The sequence below is a fragment of the Platalea leucorodia genome (genome assembly GCF_965183815.1).
Source record: "Platalea leucorodia genome assembly, chromosome: 5".
Taxonomy (NCBI): domain Eukaryota; kingdom Metazoa; phylum Chordata; class Aves; order Pelecaniformes; family Threskiornithidae; genus Platalea; species Platalea leucorodia.
In genome coordinates, this window is record NC_138827.1 from 12974855 (window position 1) to 12992354 (window position 17500).

Genomic DNA, 17500 nt, shown 5'->3' on the forward strand with positions numbered 1-17500 from the left:
AACCTTCTGATAGAGCTTTTTCAATATTTTAGCACCTGGCAGCATCTATGAGACCCCAACGTGACTATCAATATTGACACCATGGGGGAATCACCATATTACCAAAATACAGGCAACCAACTTGGCCAATTAATTCCCCGTAGGCTCCTTCTGGATCAATGGAGAGTGGGAGGCTCTGCAAGCAGACAAGCCAGAGTACAAATGCTGTTTACACACAGCTTTGCCACCAAGGCCCTGCGAGCATTTCACAAATCCTCCATCCGCTGCTGAGAGGAAAGGCACTATACACAGAACAAACAATGTGCAGAGACAGTAACATGCTATTAGGCACTGACAGTATTAGGCATGATCAAAAGCCTCATCATGTTCAAACTACAAGAAAAAAAATCCTTCCAGTGTCAATTCCACCAGGCTGTAATGGCACAGCCTCATTGCCTGCAAACACTGCAGGAGGCAGGGGTCAGAAGATGCAAGTATAAGAGAAACTGATTTTGTTTCTTCTGCAGGGAAGTAGCTGATCAGCTAGAGATTATACCAGTACCTGCAGAAAGATGCCTGCTAGATCATCTTCTGGGCCCAGAACCCGGACCTGGCTTAAGGCCCGGATTCGGCTCTGGCCTTGAGAGTTCTCGGGACTAGATTTTGACCTTGCAGTCTCAGCACTGTCTGCAAGAGGAATACAAGAAAAGAAAGAAAAATGCCATTATGGTAGCTAACATCTGGAGTCCTAACACCAGCTTACATTCAACTTTACAGTCTCTAACTACCAAGGAATTCAGTAGCTTTTCTCTTGAGGCCAAGCAAAACCTATTTTTCCATATCACTCAGAACAACTCATTGTAGTAAACTCTAGGAATATTGGAATTTCTCCCTTCACCAGGAGCGAAAAACTCTAGCAAGGTGTCTAACTGTTGCTTGCTGATATATTGCAACGCAACCCCTTTTGAAGACAGCTCTTCCTGTCAGCTCAACAGCAACGGAGGAAGGAAGTTTGGAAGACGACTTTGATATTCAGAAGTTTAGGCTATCCCAGGCAGTACCTCGGCGGGCTGGTAAGGATGCAGTGAGCAGGGAGTGGAAAGTCTGGCCTCCTGTCGCTCCTCTCTCATGTTGAACCTCCACAAGGTGAGCCATGTAGTCTGAAAAAGGAGAAGATATGAACACATCATGATCTCTCCCTCTTTAGTAAAGCAGGACAGAAACGGTTGCTGTTTGTACAACTCCCACAGTGAACGGAATTTGCTGTTCCCATGGACTTTGTAAACATGATGCTTTTAAGCCTTGTTTCTTTTAATAGTTAGCCTCCAAATTACTTTCTAGACTCTGTACAATCCAATCCAGAAAATCCTTCTCTACTGCAGGAAATACAGCCAAGGGCCATCCAGACAAGCTCTTAGGGAGGTGTCTACAGCGACAACAGGCTGTCAAAGCAGGCTGTGCACAGAGTTTGCTGAACTAGTTTGGATTTTTCCAAGGAAGTCACAGGAAATACTCATGAAAACTGTTCAAGAAAAAGTAAAATGCATAGTCAGCCTCATATGAAGCTCTTACTCTTGTCCATGATGTTCTGCTCTAGCGTCTGTGGATCGTGGGATACTGCCTGATCCAGGTACTGCAGAAGTTTGCTCATGCTGGAAACTGGGATTCCAAAGGACTGAACAAAGAGAAGCAGCTGCTGTGGCTCCAGGTCCTGCAGGGCTGAAATACACAGAGTCCTCAGACCTCTGAACTGCTCAGAGAAGGCCATCTTTATTACCTGATCTTTGTGCTTTTGGCTGGATCAACAGTGACACGTTAATGACAGGGCTGCAGAGAGCCCAAAGCCAGGAGTCTGACAGCTGCCTACTATGTTTTCTTTGCTCTCCAAATCATTGCCTTCTTATTGCACCTTCCAGTTAATTCACTCACTAGCTAATTTGATCTTCTGTTTAATTTGATCAAAACCTCAGAAACCCAATAATTTGTATTAAAAAAATAACTTCCACCCTATCTGTTGATGGCTGCAGGCAGGAATTATTGAATAATTCAATCACTGGCTATAGAGAGCTGTCATTTAATTAGTAAGAAAGAGACGAAAGCTCTGAATACCAAGAAGAAAAAGAGCATTGATGAGCCATGCAAGGACAAAAGTAACTACAGGTATAGCTTACATCCTTCAGACACGGCTCTCCACATTGCAAGCACACCATGTCCTACGGAAGCAGTGCTGTGCCTGTTGTCTGGTGACTGTGTAGCTTAATTCAATCTGAACTGTTGTAACAAAGATGGGACCCAATTCAAAGTCCCCCAATTCCTTTAAAATACACAGAAAGTGCAATAGTTATACAGATTCTCTCCCCTACTTCAAAAGTAATAGTCACTGCCTATAAAAGCCAGCAAGATTCAGCACTTGGATCAGAGTAGGAGGAACTCCTTCCACACTGCAGTAAGGAGCTCCACCAAAGGCGCTGACCTCCTCTTCAGTCTCAGCTTTCACCAGGTTCCTCTCTTAATGCTGTGGGAATTAACCTGTGGGGTCTGATGGTTCGCAAGGTTGTATCTGTTCTCAAACCCTTGGTACATGAACTACATACACATCATAGCTGAGTAGGGAATCAGCCTGGGACATCCTGTAACATTCACTGCCCAGAACCACCTCATATTCTGTACATCTGTTTGACAGCCCTAAGGGACGTAGCAAAGAATCTATTGTACATTTAGACTGCGATTGTCACAAAATCCAGAGACACACTGCTTTCTAAATCCAAGCTCCCTCCTCAGCTGCAGTGTCTGCAGTGACTGATGGCCCCACCCAAAGGCATCCAGGTAGGATGGTGAGGCACAGAGAGGACCAGAACAGGTAAGCCTCTCCCTTTCCTTTTAGGAGGGTCTGAAACACCAAAAAACACCCTACAGGCTCACCTGCATCCACAAGACGCGGGACCTCAGAGCGGATCATACGCAGCTTTAGCCAGTCGGGGAGCAGCAGAGCCTCCTCTGAGGTGTCAACCAGAAAAGCAGTAGGAAGGGGTTTTTTCTCTGGGAACCATATATCCAGTAGAGTACAAAAATCACCATCCCCTGCTTAAGAGTGGATACAAAATTATCTCCCATGTTCATAAGCACTTAGAACACCCTACCCTTTTCTATACAAATCAATACACCAGAACACTTCCCTGTTCAAAGGTCAGAAACAACTTGGGAATAAACACTATCAAGTGGAAATGTGAACTACATATCTGAGTGCCCAGTTCTCACACTACAGTAAGTCTCTGAGTCCTTCTTGTTTAGCAGGGAGGGACATACCATCATTTTAATACTTCCTGCTGTCTGCAGAAGGCAAAAAAATAAGCCTGCAAATCCTTCACTCCGTGCAGCAATATTCTGATAGATCTTACAGCTACAAACAAATATTGCAAGGGACAAGTCTGTGAGTAGAAGGATTAACACCAGGCTGACCTGTTAGGAGACAACAGACAGAGGAAAGGCTCTCTGTATTGTCCATGACCCCTTGAATAAATCTGAGCACACTTCACTAACCTTGAGGTGGCCCTAGTGTCAGGAGAATAACCATGGCATGAACCACAAGGATGTGCATAGTGGCTGTTTCCCCACTAGTCCAACGAAGGAACACCTGATCCTGGGACTCTGACTGGAAAAAGGCAGAAAAAAAAAAAAACAGGATGAACAGAAGTGGGGAGAGAAAGGAGAACGAGATATGTGAGATGCAGATGATAGGAGAACATGAGAATGAACAAATTTGGTCAGGCCAAAGTCCCACCTAGCCCAGTATCTCCAACAGTGGCCACAAAAGATACCCAAGGAAAAGTTAAAAAAGCTTTTTATGTACACATACACTTGACTCTGATATTATGCCAACCTACGATTATTTTCAGATCAGGGAATTCTTGAACCAGACACAGTTTCTTCATACTCAGTAATGGGCTTCTCTTTTGTTAACTTATCCAGTTTCTTCTACCTGCTTAAGAAAGGCAGGGAGGCACTCACCCAGCTGTACACCTCCTCGCCCTCCTTACTCTGGCGCATGCGCTTGATGTAGCGAGAAAAGATGGAGAGAAGAGCAACAAGCACTGCGTCTGATTCAGCACAGTACGAGAGCTTAGAGAAGAGGTGAGACATGATGGTAGAGCGTTCCACTATGAGTCGGGCTACATCCTGCAAGGGGAAAATATCCATGAGGTCTTTACTGAACAAAATGGCCAGGTCCTCCTGCTTCATTGCATCACATACTCCAGTTTCCATCATCAGCCCAGTTAACACCACTCCGGAGATCCCAATGTACAGTCAAGAGTAGAACCATCACAACAGGGAAAACGCCAGTGCTTTGCATGCACCTTGTGATACCTTACAGTGTCCCCAGTTGTAGCACAGCTGCATTCTGATGCATCCCATTACAAAGTGAGCATTTACGTAGTAAAAATCTGCATTTCTCTGAAGAAACAGATCTACTGACTCTTATCATTTAACATTCTCCATGTATCTAAACAGATCTATGCAGGCAGAAAGAACACATGAGCTCTAGATCCATGCATCAATCTCCAAAAGACTGTTATGAACGATGTCGTTCAATGGACTTAAAAGCAATAAAAAAAGAACCCAGAGATAGAACAATGAAAAAAAAATCATTGTATAAAAGCCAAACATAAAAAAAAAATCACCAAAACCTTTTAAAAAAAAATTATTAGAAATCCAATTTTGATTATAGCAGAGTGCATATCCCACCACTAAGGTTCCTGACTTCCCATTCTCTCCCCAGATTATATATGTGACTGCAGGTTTAGCACCTGCCTACTTGTCAAACACTACCAGGTGGTGGGATTTCCTTCAAATCACTATTCACTCTTGCATTCCCCATACCATCTGAGAAGGGCTACTGGACTGGAAGTTATTGCTCTGATATCATTTCGTGATATGAAACGGAAGGCACAGGTTGCCTTCTAAGACATATGCAGAAACGCAAACACAGAGTTATCAGATTCACATGCTCCCAGGAACCTCATCGTGCTGGTACAGCAAGTCACATGCCTACCACTATCCTGAGACATGCCAGGTCTCCCCCCTGCCCTGTGCAATCCCTCTGCCCTAGCAACCTGGCGTCTCACCAGAGCGAGGTCATTGTGCTGTCCCTGCTCCTCCACTGGGGCATGCTGGGAAAGGTACACCAGGTAAGCACTGATGGTCTGGGGATCTGTCTCCATGTGGATGGCCTAGAATGAGAATTCCTCTCATGAGAAATCAGGATTTAATGGAAACAAGCACCAGCATAAGAAAAATTCTTCTGCAAGCATATAAAACATGTCAATATCGCACCCACATGCGGTTTGCTCAGATTTGTTTTAGTGTGAGTAGGACAAAGAATGAGCTAGTCACTTATCCCTTCCAGCGACTAAAACCTACCTGTTGCAAGGCCAGAGCTGTTGTTGCTCTAACACTGTCAAACAGTGGCAGCCTCGGGAGGTCTCTCAGCAGCCACTGATATCCCTGCAGCAGTTCAGAATCGCCAGAGTCTTCTTCCATGGGGTGATCTTTCTCCTCTCCATCACGCAGTCCCCCTTCTGACAGCACCAAGGACAGGCCCTGCAGAAGTCACATGGACACAGCTGTTGCATTTGAAGCCACAGCTGGACCACTAGTTTCATAGTAGTGAATATAATAGAAACAAGCTTCAAACACCATGGAACGATCCAAATGCACGACACAACAGGTTTCATATCTCATAGAATGTGTTTGCTTGACAGCTACCCTGCTTGCCATTTCAGTCCTCTGTAGGCATAATCTTTTTGAGCTCTTTGCAATTCTGCTTGCCTTGACTATGCTCTAGAGCACCAGGCACTCACTCATTTACATTCCCCACAGACAACAGCTGCTGCCAATTACTCCACGTAGCACATGATCTGCTGAGTCTACACCTGAACTTCACAGGAAACATAGCAAAATCCAACTCTATCTTAAGAAAATAATGCTTGTCTGCTGAACAAAGAAGGCTTCTGAGCAGCAGGGAGTAGAAGTGCATTTGGTGGGGTTTGGAGATTGAGACAAGTTACTGAAGAAGGATGACATGAAACAATTTCACTGCGCTGGCTCTGGACTCATGAGAATCTAGGACTCTGCCCTCAGCTTCTGACAAACCCTAGTCAAGAAGATTTTCATTCTGCTCACCTTCATGGCCAAGACCCGTGAGGCCACCTGGGAGGAACTCAGGCGTCGTAGGAAATAGTCAAGCACCTCGCAGGTTGTCTGTTCATCTGCTTTGGGACCCAACAGCAAGTCTTGCAATCGTCCAAGCAACTGCCTTTGTTTCTGTTGTCTCTGTGGAGCAAGAAGTTGGCCTTTCCAATGAAGTCAAATCCAGGATGCACAGAAAGTAGATAACAGAACTGATCTCAAGGAGACTACTCACCTGGCGTTTCTTGGCACGCTGTTCCTTACTCTCGCCCTCCTCTTCTTCTTCACCTGAGGTCGACTCATCAGCAGCGTCATGAAGCAGAAACTCACAAAGGCACTGCACGGGTAGGACATCCAAGGAGCCCTCGCTGGACTGAACCAGATCTGCCAGCCATGGCATTGACTGCGATGAGGCCTAAAAAGCAGAATAACAATGCAAGATCAGCAGAACATGGATGCAGCACACTGATCATTTAATTCCTGAGCAGTAAACCACCTTCCCCTGCACCTTACTTAGCTTCCTTTTGCCCCTCACTCTGCTCAAGTTTCAAAGACGAGGGATCAGATCACAACATAGCCAAGCCATCAAGGGAGCCCACCTGTCTTTGAATGATGTTGAGAAGAAAGTCAGGATGACGACTGCGGCACAGGAGGTGGCCCAAGCGAAGTGACTGGTTCAGGCTTTTCACCTGCTCCAGGACATGTGGTGGAGGTCTGCGTGGGGGGCCCCTGCCAGAGAAATAAGAAGTTATCCACAGGCAGACATACTTTCATTCTGGTGTGGATGAGGACCAGTCAGTTTAGTAGCACATGAGGGCCACGTGCAGGTGGCAACAGAAAGACAAGGACCAAATGTGACACATATCCCACAGGCTACCAAATCTCAGGGCTCTTCTTGCCCACACCAACCACCCTATGAGCCCTAGGGTTTCCTGACTAGCATTAACTGGGATTTCCTTATGGCACTAGACTGCAGAAGGCTACTTACTGAGGGTCCAGACTTGTCAGCTGGGATAGCAAGAGGCTGCTGCTCTCTGTAATTGTTTGTTTTGTGGATGCAGCAGCCAGATGACCCTCAAATGCAAGAATCTCCTGTTTTTCTCTCTGGGAGATTTGAAGTTCACGATTAATCATCTCTGTGCGCGTCTCCTCATCCGTCAAGGTACATTGAGGATAGGAATAATTACTGAGAAAATAAGTTAAAATAGAAAATGGTTATTTTGACCTATTCAAAACTCCTGAACCACAGTCAGAAAGTCCCCAGGACCTTGGCTCCATCAAGCAACACAGGAAAAACAAGGCAGCTTCCCAATGGGGCCAGGGAGACTGAGACCTTTTCAGCAAGGCACATCGCAGTCATCCCTCCCTTTTTCTCAGCTTTATTCCCTTGCTTATAATATTTCTGTTGGGGGAAGGCACCTTTCCCACTCAAACTGCAGTGTTGCTGCCAGCCAGCTTATTTTACACCAGTCCCACTGGAAAGGAAGGAGCCAGCTGGCACAAACTTCATTCAGAAATATGTGTTTTCAGTGGCCTATTTGATTTATGTAGGGATTTAAGCATACTAACTTGGTCATGACCATTTCCATGAGCATCTTTAGAGAGGGGTACTCCTCCCATGCAGCCAGACCTGCAGCAGAGAAGGGCAATCAGGGATACAAAAAAAAAGTGAGGGTCTTTACATATATTCTAACACACTCCAAGGTGGGGAGACACACAACAAACTCACTTTGGAACAGCCCACCACACTTACAGCACAGACAACGTGATTCCAGCCACATGCTGGTCCAAACTCCCACGCTGCGTATTTTTGCACACATGGGGAATACGCAGTTAGTGAAGTGTGGTTATCTCACCAACCCAGCACATGCCTTGAACACAGGCAACCAGACTTCAGCAGACAGCACCTTGGCCAATTTTTGCAGCAGAACTAGCATCCTGAAAAATGTCCACACTCACCGATGTTTTCAGGATTGAATGCAGCCACTACAAGCAGGAGAGGCCAGGCTTTCCAGTAGAGGGTAGAAATAGCTAGATTTGGAGGCTGGTACCTGCAAAAGCCATCGAGAGATACAAGTGGTTTGATTTGGTTACTTAAGCCCATCTCAAGACTGCTTTTCTCCTTAATCATGCACTGTTTAGATACAGCCACATCAGTTCAGTGGCTTTCAAAAATAAGAAGCTTCTCTCAGAAGGGACAGCAGGGTTCAGATGAAAATTTCTAGAGCAGAAAGGTCAGACTGCTTGCAGAGGAAAGTCCGTTCTATGACTCCAGTCTTACTTGCCCTGGAAAAATTCCCACCTGAATGTGACATTGAAAAGGTTTCCTTATGATTTTGTTTTTAGAAATTGTAATAGGGAAAAACATCTTAAAATCTGTGAGCTAGTATTGTTAGTCACAAGGCAAAAAATGAGCTAGATCACAACAAGCTTGTCTATGTGATAAGCCTTACCCTGGGGGCAGCTGGATATTCTCTGGATGGTGATAAGTGCACAGATTTAAGACTGCATCGATCAGCTGGATTCTTTCTACCCTCAGGACCTCGACATCTGGAGGAGAAGAAAAGACTAAGCAAGTTATTGACCTGTCTACCTGGCTGAAAGTCCTTCAAGAAAAGCATCACAGTATAACAAAAATTTTACTTCAAGCAACTATGTTATTGTGGGCTTGTTCTTATGATATTACAGGAACAAAAAAAACAACGCTTAAGAAGCAGCAACACTTAAAAAAGTTACAAGTCAATATATAAGGATATTGAGCTTTTCAGCTGCAATTTGGTTTAAATTCTTCATGTCGGCAGTTTTTTCCCAAATGCATCCAATGTGATACCTGTATCTTTTTTCAGAACTGCAATATATTCCTTCAGGTAAACAGTGAATCTGCTCAGAACTTCTGCAGCTCAGAGGAACTAAAGATGCATTTCAACTTTGTTGCAGGTTTTCAGACTCGCTCTAACTTAATTCTGAGACCTCCAGTATTTGAAATGGTGCAGCATTTAAAATGCTATACTGAGAGGCTGGACACATTTTCACAGGATATTCAACAGCAAAGTCTAGCTCATTCCACTTGCACTGACCAGATCCGGATTAGACTTTGCTATTAACCAGTCGGCTCCAAGAGCACATAAGATGCTTTAGAATCAAACTCTCACAACCCCCTCTATTCTGACACAAACACGTATAGCTCAACTGAAGAGACATACTCTTCAAGGATGCAGGAATTCAGGACAAACCTTGAATGAATTAATAAAAGGGGCAAGAGTTAAGGCTGTTTTTGTAACTGATATTCTGTAACAGTGTTTGAATAATGGAATTGCGAGGAGCATACAATACTTGGCTTAATTGCTTTAACTTCCAACCCTTTCATTTTCTGATGACCTAAAAATTTCTATTCATTTTATAGTCTGTATAAAGGACTAAACTGCATTTTAAAACACTAACTCAAAACTTTGGGTGGCTATTCACAGTCCCTCATCCTCAACACAATCAATAATTTCCCAAACACTCTATGACAGAAAATTAGTAAAAGGGAGAAATAGTAGAAAATAAGCAGCTTCTCTAGTGAGAAAGCAACAGCAATACATGTCTGGCTTTGAGCCAAATGCTTAGCCATCATGACTAAAACATACTTTAAGTGATGCAAAGGTTCTTTGGTACGCGGTAGGAGCCACCTCAGCCCTGGGTGACAATAAGACGACATGTAGACAGAAGCAACCACTTGCTGGCTGAAGCTTTGTGCAGTCTTACCATCTGCTTGCACAGCCGCAGCTCGCTTCACCAAGTGGTCAGCAAGCTCCATGGCATCCGCAGGGCCAAGAGGAAGGTCCCGTGACAAACCAATCACAAGGATCCGCATCAGTGTGTCTTCAAGGATGGGCACCTCGGAGCAGAGGCGAAGGAAGAAGCTGCATGAGACATGAGACACCAATCACGCTTCTTTTGACAACAGCATGAGGGTTGCTGAAACCCTCCACAGACCCTAGAGCTCATCTGAGCAGAAGATAAATCCCAGCTTAGTTTACAACCCCTTCTCTGGTCTCCAGCTCCAAATGCAACTACCTGAAACAAATTGTTTTATGGAATATTGCTTGCATTGCCTTGTACCTCTGCACTTCAGCCTGCCTGAGTCCGAACTCCCTAATGTTACCTCAGTACAAACCATACAGTGCAGGGCTGCCCTTCTTACAATTACAGCATCAAGACACAGAACAGCTTGGCACAGGGAACAGGAATGAAGGAGGAAGAGGAACAGATGGAGAATGGAGCAACATCCCTCAATTTTAAGGCAATGTAACAGATGAAGAAAATCTAAGCAGTTCCAAGCCTTTCCAACACAGATCTATATACGGAACACCAGAAAACACCAGTTCCTCTGCCTCCAGCTACAGCAGTTCCCTGCCTGTACTCAGCTATGGGTGGGGCACACACTCACTTGCGGTCACTCTCAGGGGGCCAGTTGTCCCATTTGTAGTAGGTTTCTGGCTGTTCTGTGAAGAGCACCTTGTGGAGGCTGTAGAGATGAAGAGGACAGTAAACACCATCTGTGCGAGGCTCAAGAACACATTCAACAGTTCAGTCTCCCCAAACTCCTGCTAACGCTTCCCATCCTACACATGAAGGAGCCCCCCTCGATAAGCTAGTCTAGCAAAAGTAACAACTCAAATCACAACAGAGAGGACTATATAGTATGGGCATTGGGCGTTTGCGCTTCCAGTGAACACATCTCAGACACTACTAATTCTGGCTTGACCTGCCTCAGTAATGCCTTGCGCCAGACCCCAGGATACAACCAGAAGCAGGCAGAGAAGTCAGCATTGTCTATGGAGCCCTCAACCGTACAGCCTGAAAAAGCACATCAGACAAAAGAACATCAAGGGGTCCACAGGGATCATGCTTGGTCAGGCAACTGGAAATTCCCTATTGGGTGGACCCAAATAATACAAATCAGAAATATTTTCCATTATCATATATTTCTGGTAAGAGGATGCATCTGCAGGAATTCCTGAGAAGGAGACAGTCCTGGCCTGAACCCTGCTAAAACACTGTTTCTGCTCCCTGTCTGATAAGGGGAGAGAAATCTAACCAAACCCTGGCATATGCATGGTTTTTCATAATATGTCATACACTGCTGGGAAAGTGACTGGTTATGCACAGCAGATTACCAGGCTGACTCTCTTACCAGTGCACATAGTCCTTCGGAGCCAGCTTGCTGATAGACGGAACAACCGTGTGAAGCCACCAGACAGCATCTCGTTGGATAGCAGCAATTTGGTTCTGGAAAGAGCGCAGCACTTCCAGGTCTGAAAAACAGAAGGTTACAAACTACACACGTATCAGAGCCCCATCAGAAGCCAAGCAGGACAGGGTGGCTGTTTCAAGAGCAGATAGTAACTAGGGCTCCAAAGCATCAACAGTAAACTGGGAAGAGGTATACTGGACAGTCTTAAGCATCCCAGCACTGACAGTACACGTGCTTCGCTTTCTGATGTGCACTGCAAAAAAACCCCGAGATGTAGCATGGACAAATTAGCATCGTGAGAAGAAGACATCTGGGCAGTCACTTCAGTGCCACCCCAAAGGCCTGTCTTCTCAGCATTAAGTACCTGGTAATCCTTACAGCTGCCCCTCCAGGCGTGACCCAGTTCCTCAGTCCCCTCCATACCCAGTCCCTTTTCCCCAGCTTCCATAGATATGAAAAGCAGCTGTATATTCACCCAGCCATGCAAATGCCACATCTGCCAACTCTGTCAGCCTCAGGATGATAGCAAGGACCCCTGTGCCTCTACTCAGAACGGAGGCTTACACCCCTTCCTAACTCTTGCCGCAATGTTCCCCCAACCCCAGCACTGCCAGAAGATATCTACCAATCTGCCCATCTTCAGAGGGAACCTAGGTTGTTCTGCTTACTCTTTTTCTCTCCTTTGTCCCAGGCAATTCCAGCCTCCTTCACCTGGGCTGTGATACCAAGCATCATGGAGACAGCTAGCAGATCAGTTATGTGGATGACAAATCTTTCCTTAAAAACAAACAAACAAACAAACACACCACCCAAGTCAGTTGAATCAGCAATACCCAAAGCTGCCTTCTGGAAAAGTGTTTCATCTTCAAAAATGACAACCATGGATGTTAGGAAATGGGATGTGGGAGCACTGCTATTAAAATGTGAGACACAAACACTGACTCGCTCAAATAACAAAGAGCAAAAGAAAGAATGGCCAGAAAACCAGATATAAGAGCCCAATACACCACTGGTACACTCAACAGCACAAGGGTCAAAAAAAGTGGTACCTTGAATTCCATTTCTGCGTACTGCGCCTCCTTCCGTTCCTGCATAAGACCCAAACAGAAGGCCTGGAAGTTGATCTCATGTTTCGTCTGTTTTATGATCTCTCGCAGCAGAGCCCGTGAAGCCCGCAGGTAATCGTCCTTAGTAGTCAAAAGATCCTGGAACACCATTGCTAGGTACTGAGGCCATACAGAAAGAGAAAACGTTTAGTGCATTGTAATGTATCTACGTCCACAAAATGAAAAGACACAAGGGAACAATGCTGGTGGTATGCCTTCAGTCCTCCAGGGAGCTATAATAACATTTCTCTCATGACACTTCATCACCACAAGGTTGGTCACCCAGAATGTGGGAGTTGGAAAACACCTATGCACATTTATTCCTAACAAGGGCAATAATATAATTTCAAAACAGTATGATACAGATCACACAGTTGTCTGTGGAAAAATTTCATTTAAGCCTCAATTCAACTAAATCTCTCGGGTGGGGTTCTGGGATCACCGGCAGTCACACAAGACACTACACCTACCTTCGGAGCCTGCTCTGAGCTATGCTGAAGCACAGTATACAGGATCTGCATGTTGTTGGGATTTCTTGCATTTGACAGTTCGTTGAAAATCACAAACTTAATTGTGGTGCCCAGGTTATCCCGGTGCGCATTCAGCAGCTCTCTGCAAGGGAAGACCAGAGGTATCAGAGCTGAGGCTTCATTGCAGCTAGACCTACTGTTTTGATTTCTCTTTGAAGTATTTAACACGCAAAAGTGAAGAGGATGGAGCAGCACATATGTCCGGCAATATCAAAGGATTACTGAAAGACTTCCAGGCCAATGAAATTCATTTAATGTTACACAGAACACCCCATGGTCCAAGATGGTATTTAAAACCACTATGCAGAGACACTGAGACCATCAAGGCCCTTGGCACATCTTCCAGAGTGCTTTCTCTTCCCGTCACAGACCCGGTCACTCACTCACCTGACACACAGCATGTAGTGGTTGAGAAGGACTTTCGGTTTGAGACGAATTTTGATCAGGTTGGAGATAACTTCCATGTCCTCTGAGCTGTGGGTGTTGCAGTTCATACAGACTGACATCAGCAAGTCCTGAGCTGGCTTGGTCAACTGCAGAGGAAGAGCAGAAAGGCTACAGCCACCTGCCATCACAGATCAGAAATGTAACTGGCACACAGTATGCGGCCCTCCTGGCTGGATTCCAGCCCAGGTCCAGAAGAGCTGTGCTTCAACAGCTTCTGTCCTTACCTTTGGATTCTGCAGCCACATCTCCAGCCTCTGCACAGCCATCTGCCGCACCTCTTTGTAGCCACAGGTTGCTGTCAGCAGTCGAAGGAGGTTCCTGGAGACGTTGTCCATTGGCTGGCGCCTGTTGAGTTGGTCCCTCAGCATGTCTAGGACATATTCCTCCACACTCTCTGCAAGGTCTTCATACCTGGGCCACACAAATGGCATTTTATTCACTTCCACACAAGCCAGCTTGGTCACACTTTGCTGTGCCTAGAGATCAGCATCCTTTCTTGTTTGTGGTATGCGTCACAAACAAACAAAAAAATCTACTCTTTTCTCCTGGAACCAGTTGTATCTGATGCTTAGCATCCTCTAGCAAGTGCCACAGGGTAGCTAGTGCAAAGAGGGAGCTCCCTGCTGCAGCACTGCAAGAGTGGGAGAGCACAGACAGATCTGCCACACGGGTACGTCGGGAGAAAAGGCACTGTACCTGGGCATGAGCTGGCCCTCCTGCTCTGGGCTCATTTTCTCCTCTGCAATAAGCAGCTCACTCTGGCTGTCTTCCTCCTCCGTCATGGAAGGGTGTGGACTACTCCCTAAGAGAGACCAGAACCCAGCACGCTTCATGAGACAACTTTCTAGAGATCACTCACTCACACTCTTATGTGCTCAGCTTCTTTCAAGGATCCTCTTCAGCAACACTGAAGGAAGCCACAGCCAGTCACTTCCTCACACTGTATCACATACAGGCACACTCCCCAAGCCTCTTTCACTACCTGCCCTCAAACATCCCCTAGAAATGAAAGAGCCCCAAAGAGAGCAAAAGCAACGCCTGGAACTCAAAGCCTGGTCTATGTGACTCCACCCAGTAACAAAGTATTCTCACCAGTCAATAAGCTCACCAGGTTCCCTCCTCTCCCTACCCCTTTGTTCCTGCTCCCTAAACATCTTCTTACCAGCACTAAGGTCCCCTCCACTACGTCCAACTTCCCCATGCAAGAGCATGCTCTTAGGAGGCATCTTTGTGTTAAAAGCTGTTTGGATGTTATCCACAAATGTCTTGCAGTGAGGGCTGTCCACCCAGATGCGCTCCCCAAGGGAGTCCTCAATGTAAACCTACAGGATAGAAAACAGAAGAGGACACAAACCATGCTCAAGCCTTTTTTTGTACTGGTTAATCAGAGGAGTATTTACGAGCTTCCCAAGTTTGTATTTGTTTTCAACATACAGCTGTGAAGAAGAGAAGTAGCATAACCATTGCGTGGAAGAAAAACGGAGACCGGATGACTGCAGGCATGTCACATAAGAACAAAAAACCAAACCATCACATCCCAAGTTCTACCGGGCACCAACCCTCTCAAGCAGCAAATCTGATTAAGCTTTAGCAAAGACTTTACAACAACTTCTACCACCAAAATATAGAAGCTGGTCTTTTAAAAGCTTAGCCTTTTTAAATCAACAAGTTGTGTTGATCCCTATAGAAAAACCAGAGAGTAAGAAGTCTCCGGGACACTTATATAGTACAGATGTCAAAGGCATCTCAGAAAGGAGCAGAGACAAGGCAACAAAAGCCAAAGGAGGCGACAGCATTTCATCAACCAGTTGAGATTTTCCTTTAAAAACCCAAGGACTCTGGTTTTCTCCCTTGTCAATACAGCATAGGTCCAATCTCCAATTTCTGCCTCCTCCAGCTGTGCTCCCCATGCTGGGCAACAGGCCACTGGATACCCCCTTCCCTTGCAGCACGAAGGAATCCTCTGCTTCTGTCCTGCCCCCAACACACACAGCCTTCCCAACCCTGGTCAGTTTTACCCAGTCTGCCCACATTCTGGCGGAAGCCCCCTTGGTTCAACAACCTTGACGAAGATCTCTGGCCAGTTCTCATCCTCTTCGTAAGCTGCCATGAGAAGGTTGCAGGCCAAGACAGACACAAGGCTATTCCCTTTGGCTTTGAAATTGATAGAGGCATCTCTTCGGAGTAGGCTGCACAGTGCCTGCGTGAATATCATCCACAAAAAATAAATTAAAAAAAAAAAATCAAGCCACCTCGCAAGAAAGCATACAGAAAAGCTTTAGAAAAAGAAATACAAATTGCAGCAGCTTGCCACAGAGCTATGCTATTTACAAAGACACGCAGATCACGCTCTGGCTTGAGAGCAGCTGCAACTATGCTCACAATCTGGCAGCAACGATACGTCAGTAAGCCCAAGAGTCCCAACGCGGCACAGCCCTCACCTCAATAACCCCCTCAGTGGCAAATATGTTTGGTTTTATTTTTGCCAGGTACATGAGGCTCAGGTACAGCGTGGTATCAGGTTTGGCTCTGTTCATTTTCAGCTGCTTCACAGCTCCGCACAGCACCCCCTCAATACGGTCATCATTGCCTTCTGCCTCTGCTGCCTCAATTTCATCCAGCAGCACCGTGGGGACAACTGCAATCATCAACACACAGGCATCAGTATTTACCCTCACACAAAATAACCTGCCCCGAGATGCTGGCGGGGCCAGTCACCAGGAATGTAAAGCGTGAACCTGCTCACTTTTAGCCCCTGCAATGGCTTTTCCCTACCCAATTGCTGTTAGAAGTTGTGTTTCACACCTTGATTATTTTTTGGTTGGTCCATGCTAGAATACTGCTCTGCAAATGTATCAAACACCAGAAAATGGAATGACACTTCAAAAAGCAAGCAACGTTCAGATCCAGCGTGTACTAAAGAAGTATATGAATAAAATACCACAATCTAGACTCAAAGATTTCCTCAGGGAGTCTTTCAAATGCTGCTATTAAACAGCTATCAGACAGGATGAACACAACCCAATGCAAACAGGAGAGGAGACAAAACTGTGATTTCAGCCCTACATCCAGCAGGGAAAACCCTTAAAGATATTAGTGTTAGTGTATGGGCTTAAAGAAAGGCTGAAAGGCTCCTGGGCTGAAGCTGCCGGCAGAGGTAAACTGAAGTCCGCACCCTCGCTTGCCTGTCACGGCAGAAGCGCAGCGAGGCCTCACCTTCAATCGGGATGACGGACGGCTCCTTGATGGAGGGTGAAATGGCTCGCTTCTCGGCCACGGCCGCCTCTGCCAGGCGTCCCAGGGCGCTGAGGGGCGGCGTGGAGGAGAGCTTGGGGCGCTTGGTCAAGCCGGTCAGCCCCGCCGGGCCCGCCAAGGCGGCGGCCGCGTCCCGCTTGCGCTCGGAGGGCAGCCCGGGGGGCGCCGGCTTCAGCAGGGTGACGGCGGTTTTGCCCTCGCCGCTCTGCCCCTTGGAGCCCAGCGCGATGAAGTCTCCCGGCGGCGGGTGCGCTGCAAGGGGACAGGGGGCAGACGTGACAGCACCGGACCGCGGCAACCGGAGCCCCCCGCCCGCCCGCCTGGCCCTGGCCCCGGCCCTCCCCCGGGCGAGGCCGCCGCAGCCCGCTGGGACTCACCGGAGGGTTTGGGCACGGCGCTGGGCCGCCGCACGGCTGCCGCCTTCGGCCGGTTCATGGTGCCGCCGAGCACAGGCCCCTGCCGACGGGCCGCCGACCGGAAGCGGAAATCCCACGTCGCACCCGCCCCGCTCCCGCGACCGGACTGCTGCGCCGGAGCGGCACCTCCCGCCCCGCCCCGCGGGACAGCGCCGCCTGGTGGCCGGAGGGCGCGGCGCGGGGGGGGGCAGTGGGGTTGGGGGAGTCTGGGATCAAAGAAGGGAGTCAAGGGGCTGGGATAGGGCGGGCTGGAATCTGGGGGGATTAGGGGCAGAAACTGAGGATGGGATTGGGGACTGAGATTAGGGACTGAAATTGGGAGGTTGAGATAGGGGGGCTGGA

At 47.0% G+C, this 17500-nt stretch overlaps 1 protein-coding gene across 2 annotated transcripts in view; it reads right to left on the reverse strand.

Moving 5' to 3' along the window:
- The window catches only part of INTS1 (integrator complex subunit 1), a 33187-nt gene extending 15969 nt beyond the window's left edge, over positions 1-17218 (reverse strand). The window contains exons 1-29 of one of the 2 annotated variants that reach the window (XM_082312723.1): positions 17120-17218; positions 16704-16994; positions 15929-16125; positions 15550-15687; positions 14650-14809; positions 14184-14289; positions 13712-13898; positions 13428-13573; positions 12981-13122; positions 12454-12630; positions 12073-12181; positions 11345-11465; positions 10598-10675; positions 9913-10070; positions 8619-8715; positions 8125-8216; positions 7735-7795; positions 7154-7351; positions 6765-6894; positions 6401-6580; positions 6160-6309; positions 5398-5577; positions 5103-5207; positions 3988-4155; positions 3520-3631; positions 2902-3063; positions 1552-1698; positions 1041-1139; positions 542-666 (exon numbers count right to left, since the gene is read on the reverse strand). In XM_082312723.1, coding sequence (XP_082168849.1) covers positions 542-666; positions 1041-1139; positions 1552-1698; positions 2902-3063; positions 3520-3631; positions 3988-4155; positions 5103-5207; positions 5398-5577; positions 6160-6309; positions 6401-6580; positions 6765-6894; positions 7154-7351; positions 7735-7795; positions 8125-8216; positions 8619-8715; positions 9913-10070; positions 10598-10675; positions 11345-11465; positions 12073-12181; positions 12454-12630; positions 12981-13122; positions 13428-13573; positions 13712-13898; positions 14184-14289; positions 14650-14809; positions 15550-15687; positions 15929-16125; positions 16704-16994; positions 17120-17177 — 4074 coding nt within the window. In that variant the 5' untranslated portion in view covers positions 17178-17218. The remainder of the gene's footprint in view (positions 1-541; positions 667-1040; positions 1140-1551; positions 1699-2901; positions 3064-3519; positions 3632-3987; positions 4156-5102; positions 5208-5397; positions 5578-6159; positions 6310-6400; positions 6581-6764; positions 6895-7153; positions 7352-7734; positions 7796-8124; positions 8217-8618; positions 8716-9912; positions 10071-10597; positions 10676-11344; positions 11466-12072; positions 12182-12453; positions 12631-12980; positions 13123-13427; positions 13574-13711; positions 13899-14183; positions 14290-14649; positions 14810-15549; positions 15688-15928; positions 16126-16703; positions 16995-17119) is intronic. The other variant, XM_082312724.1, reaches the window with a different exon arrangement.
- Between the last annotated feature and the right edge of the window lie 282 nt (positions 17219-17500).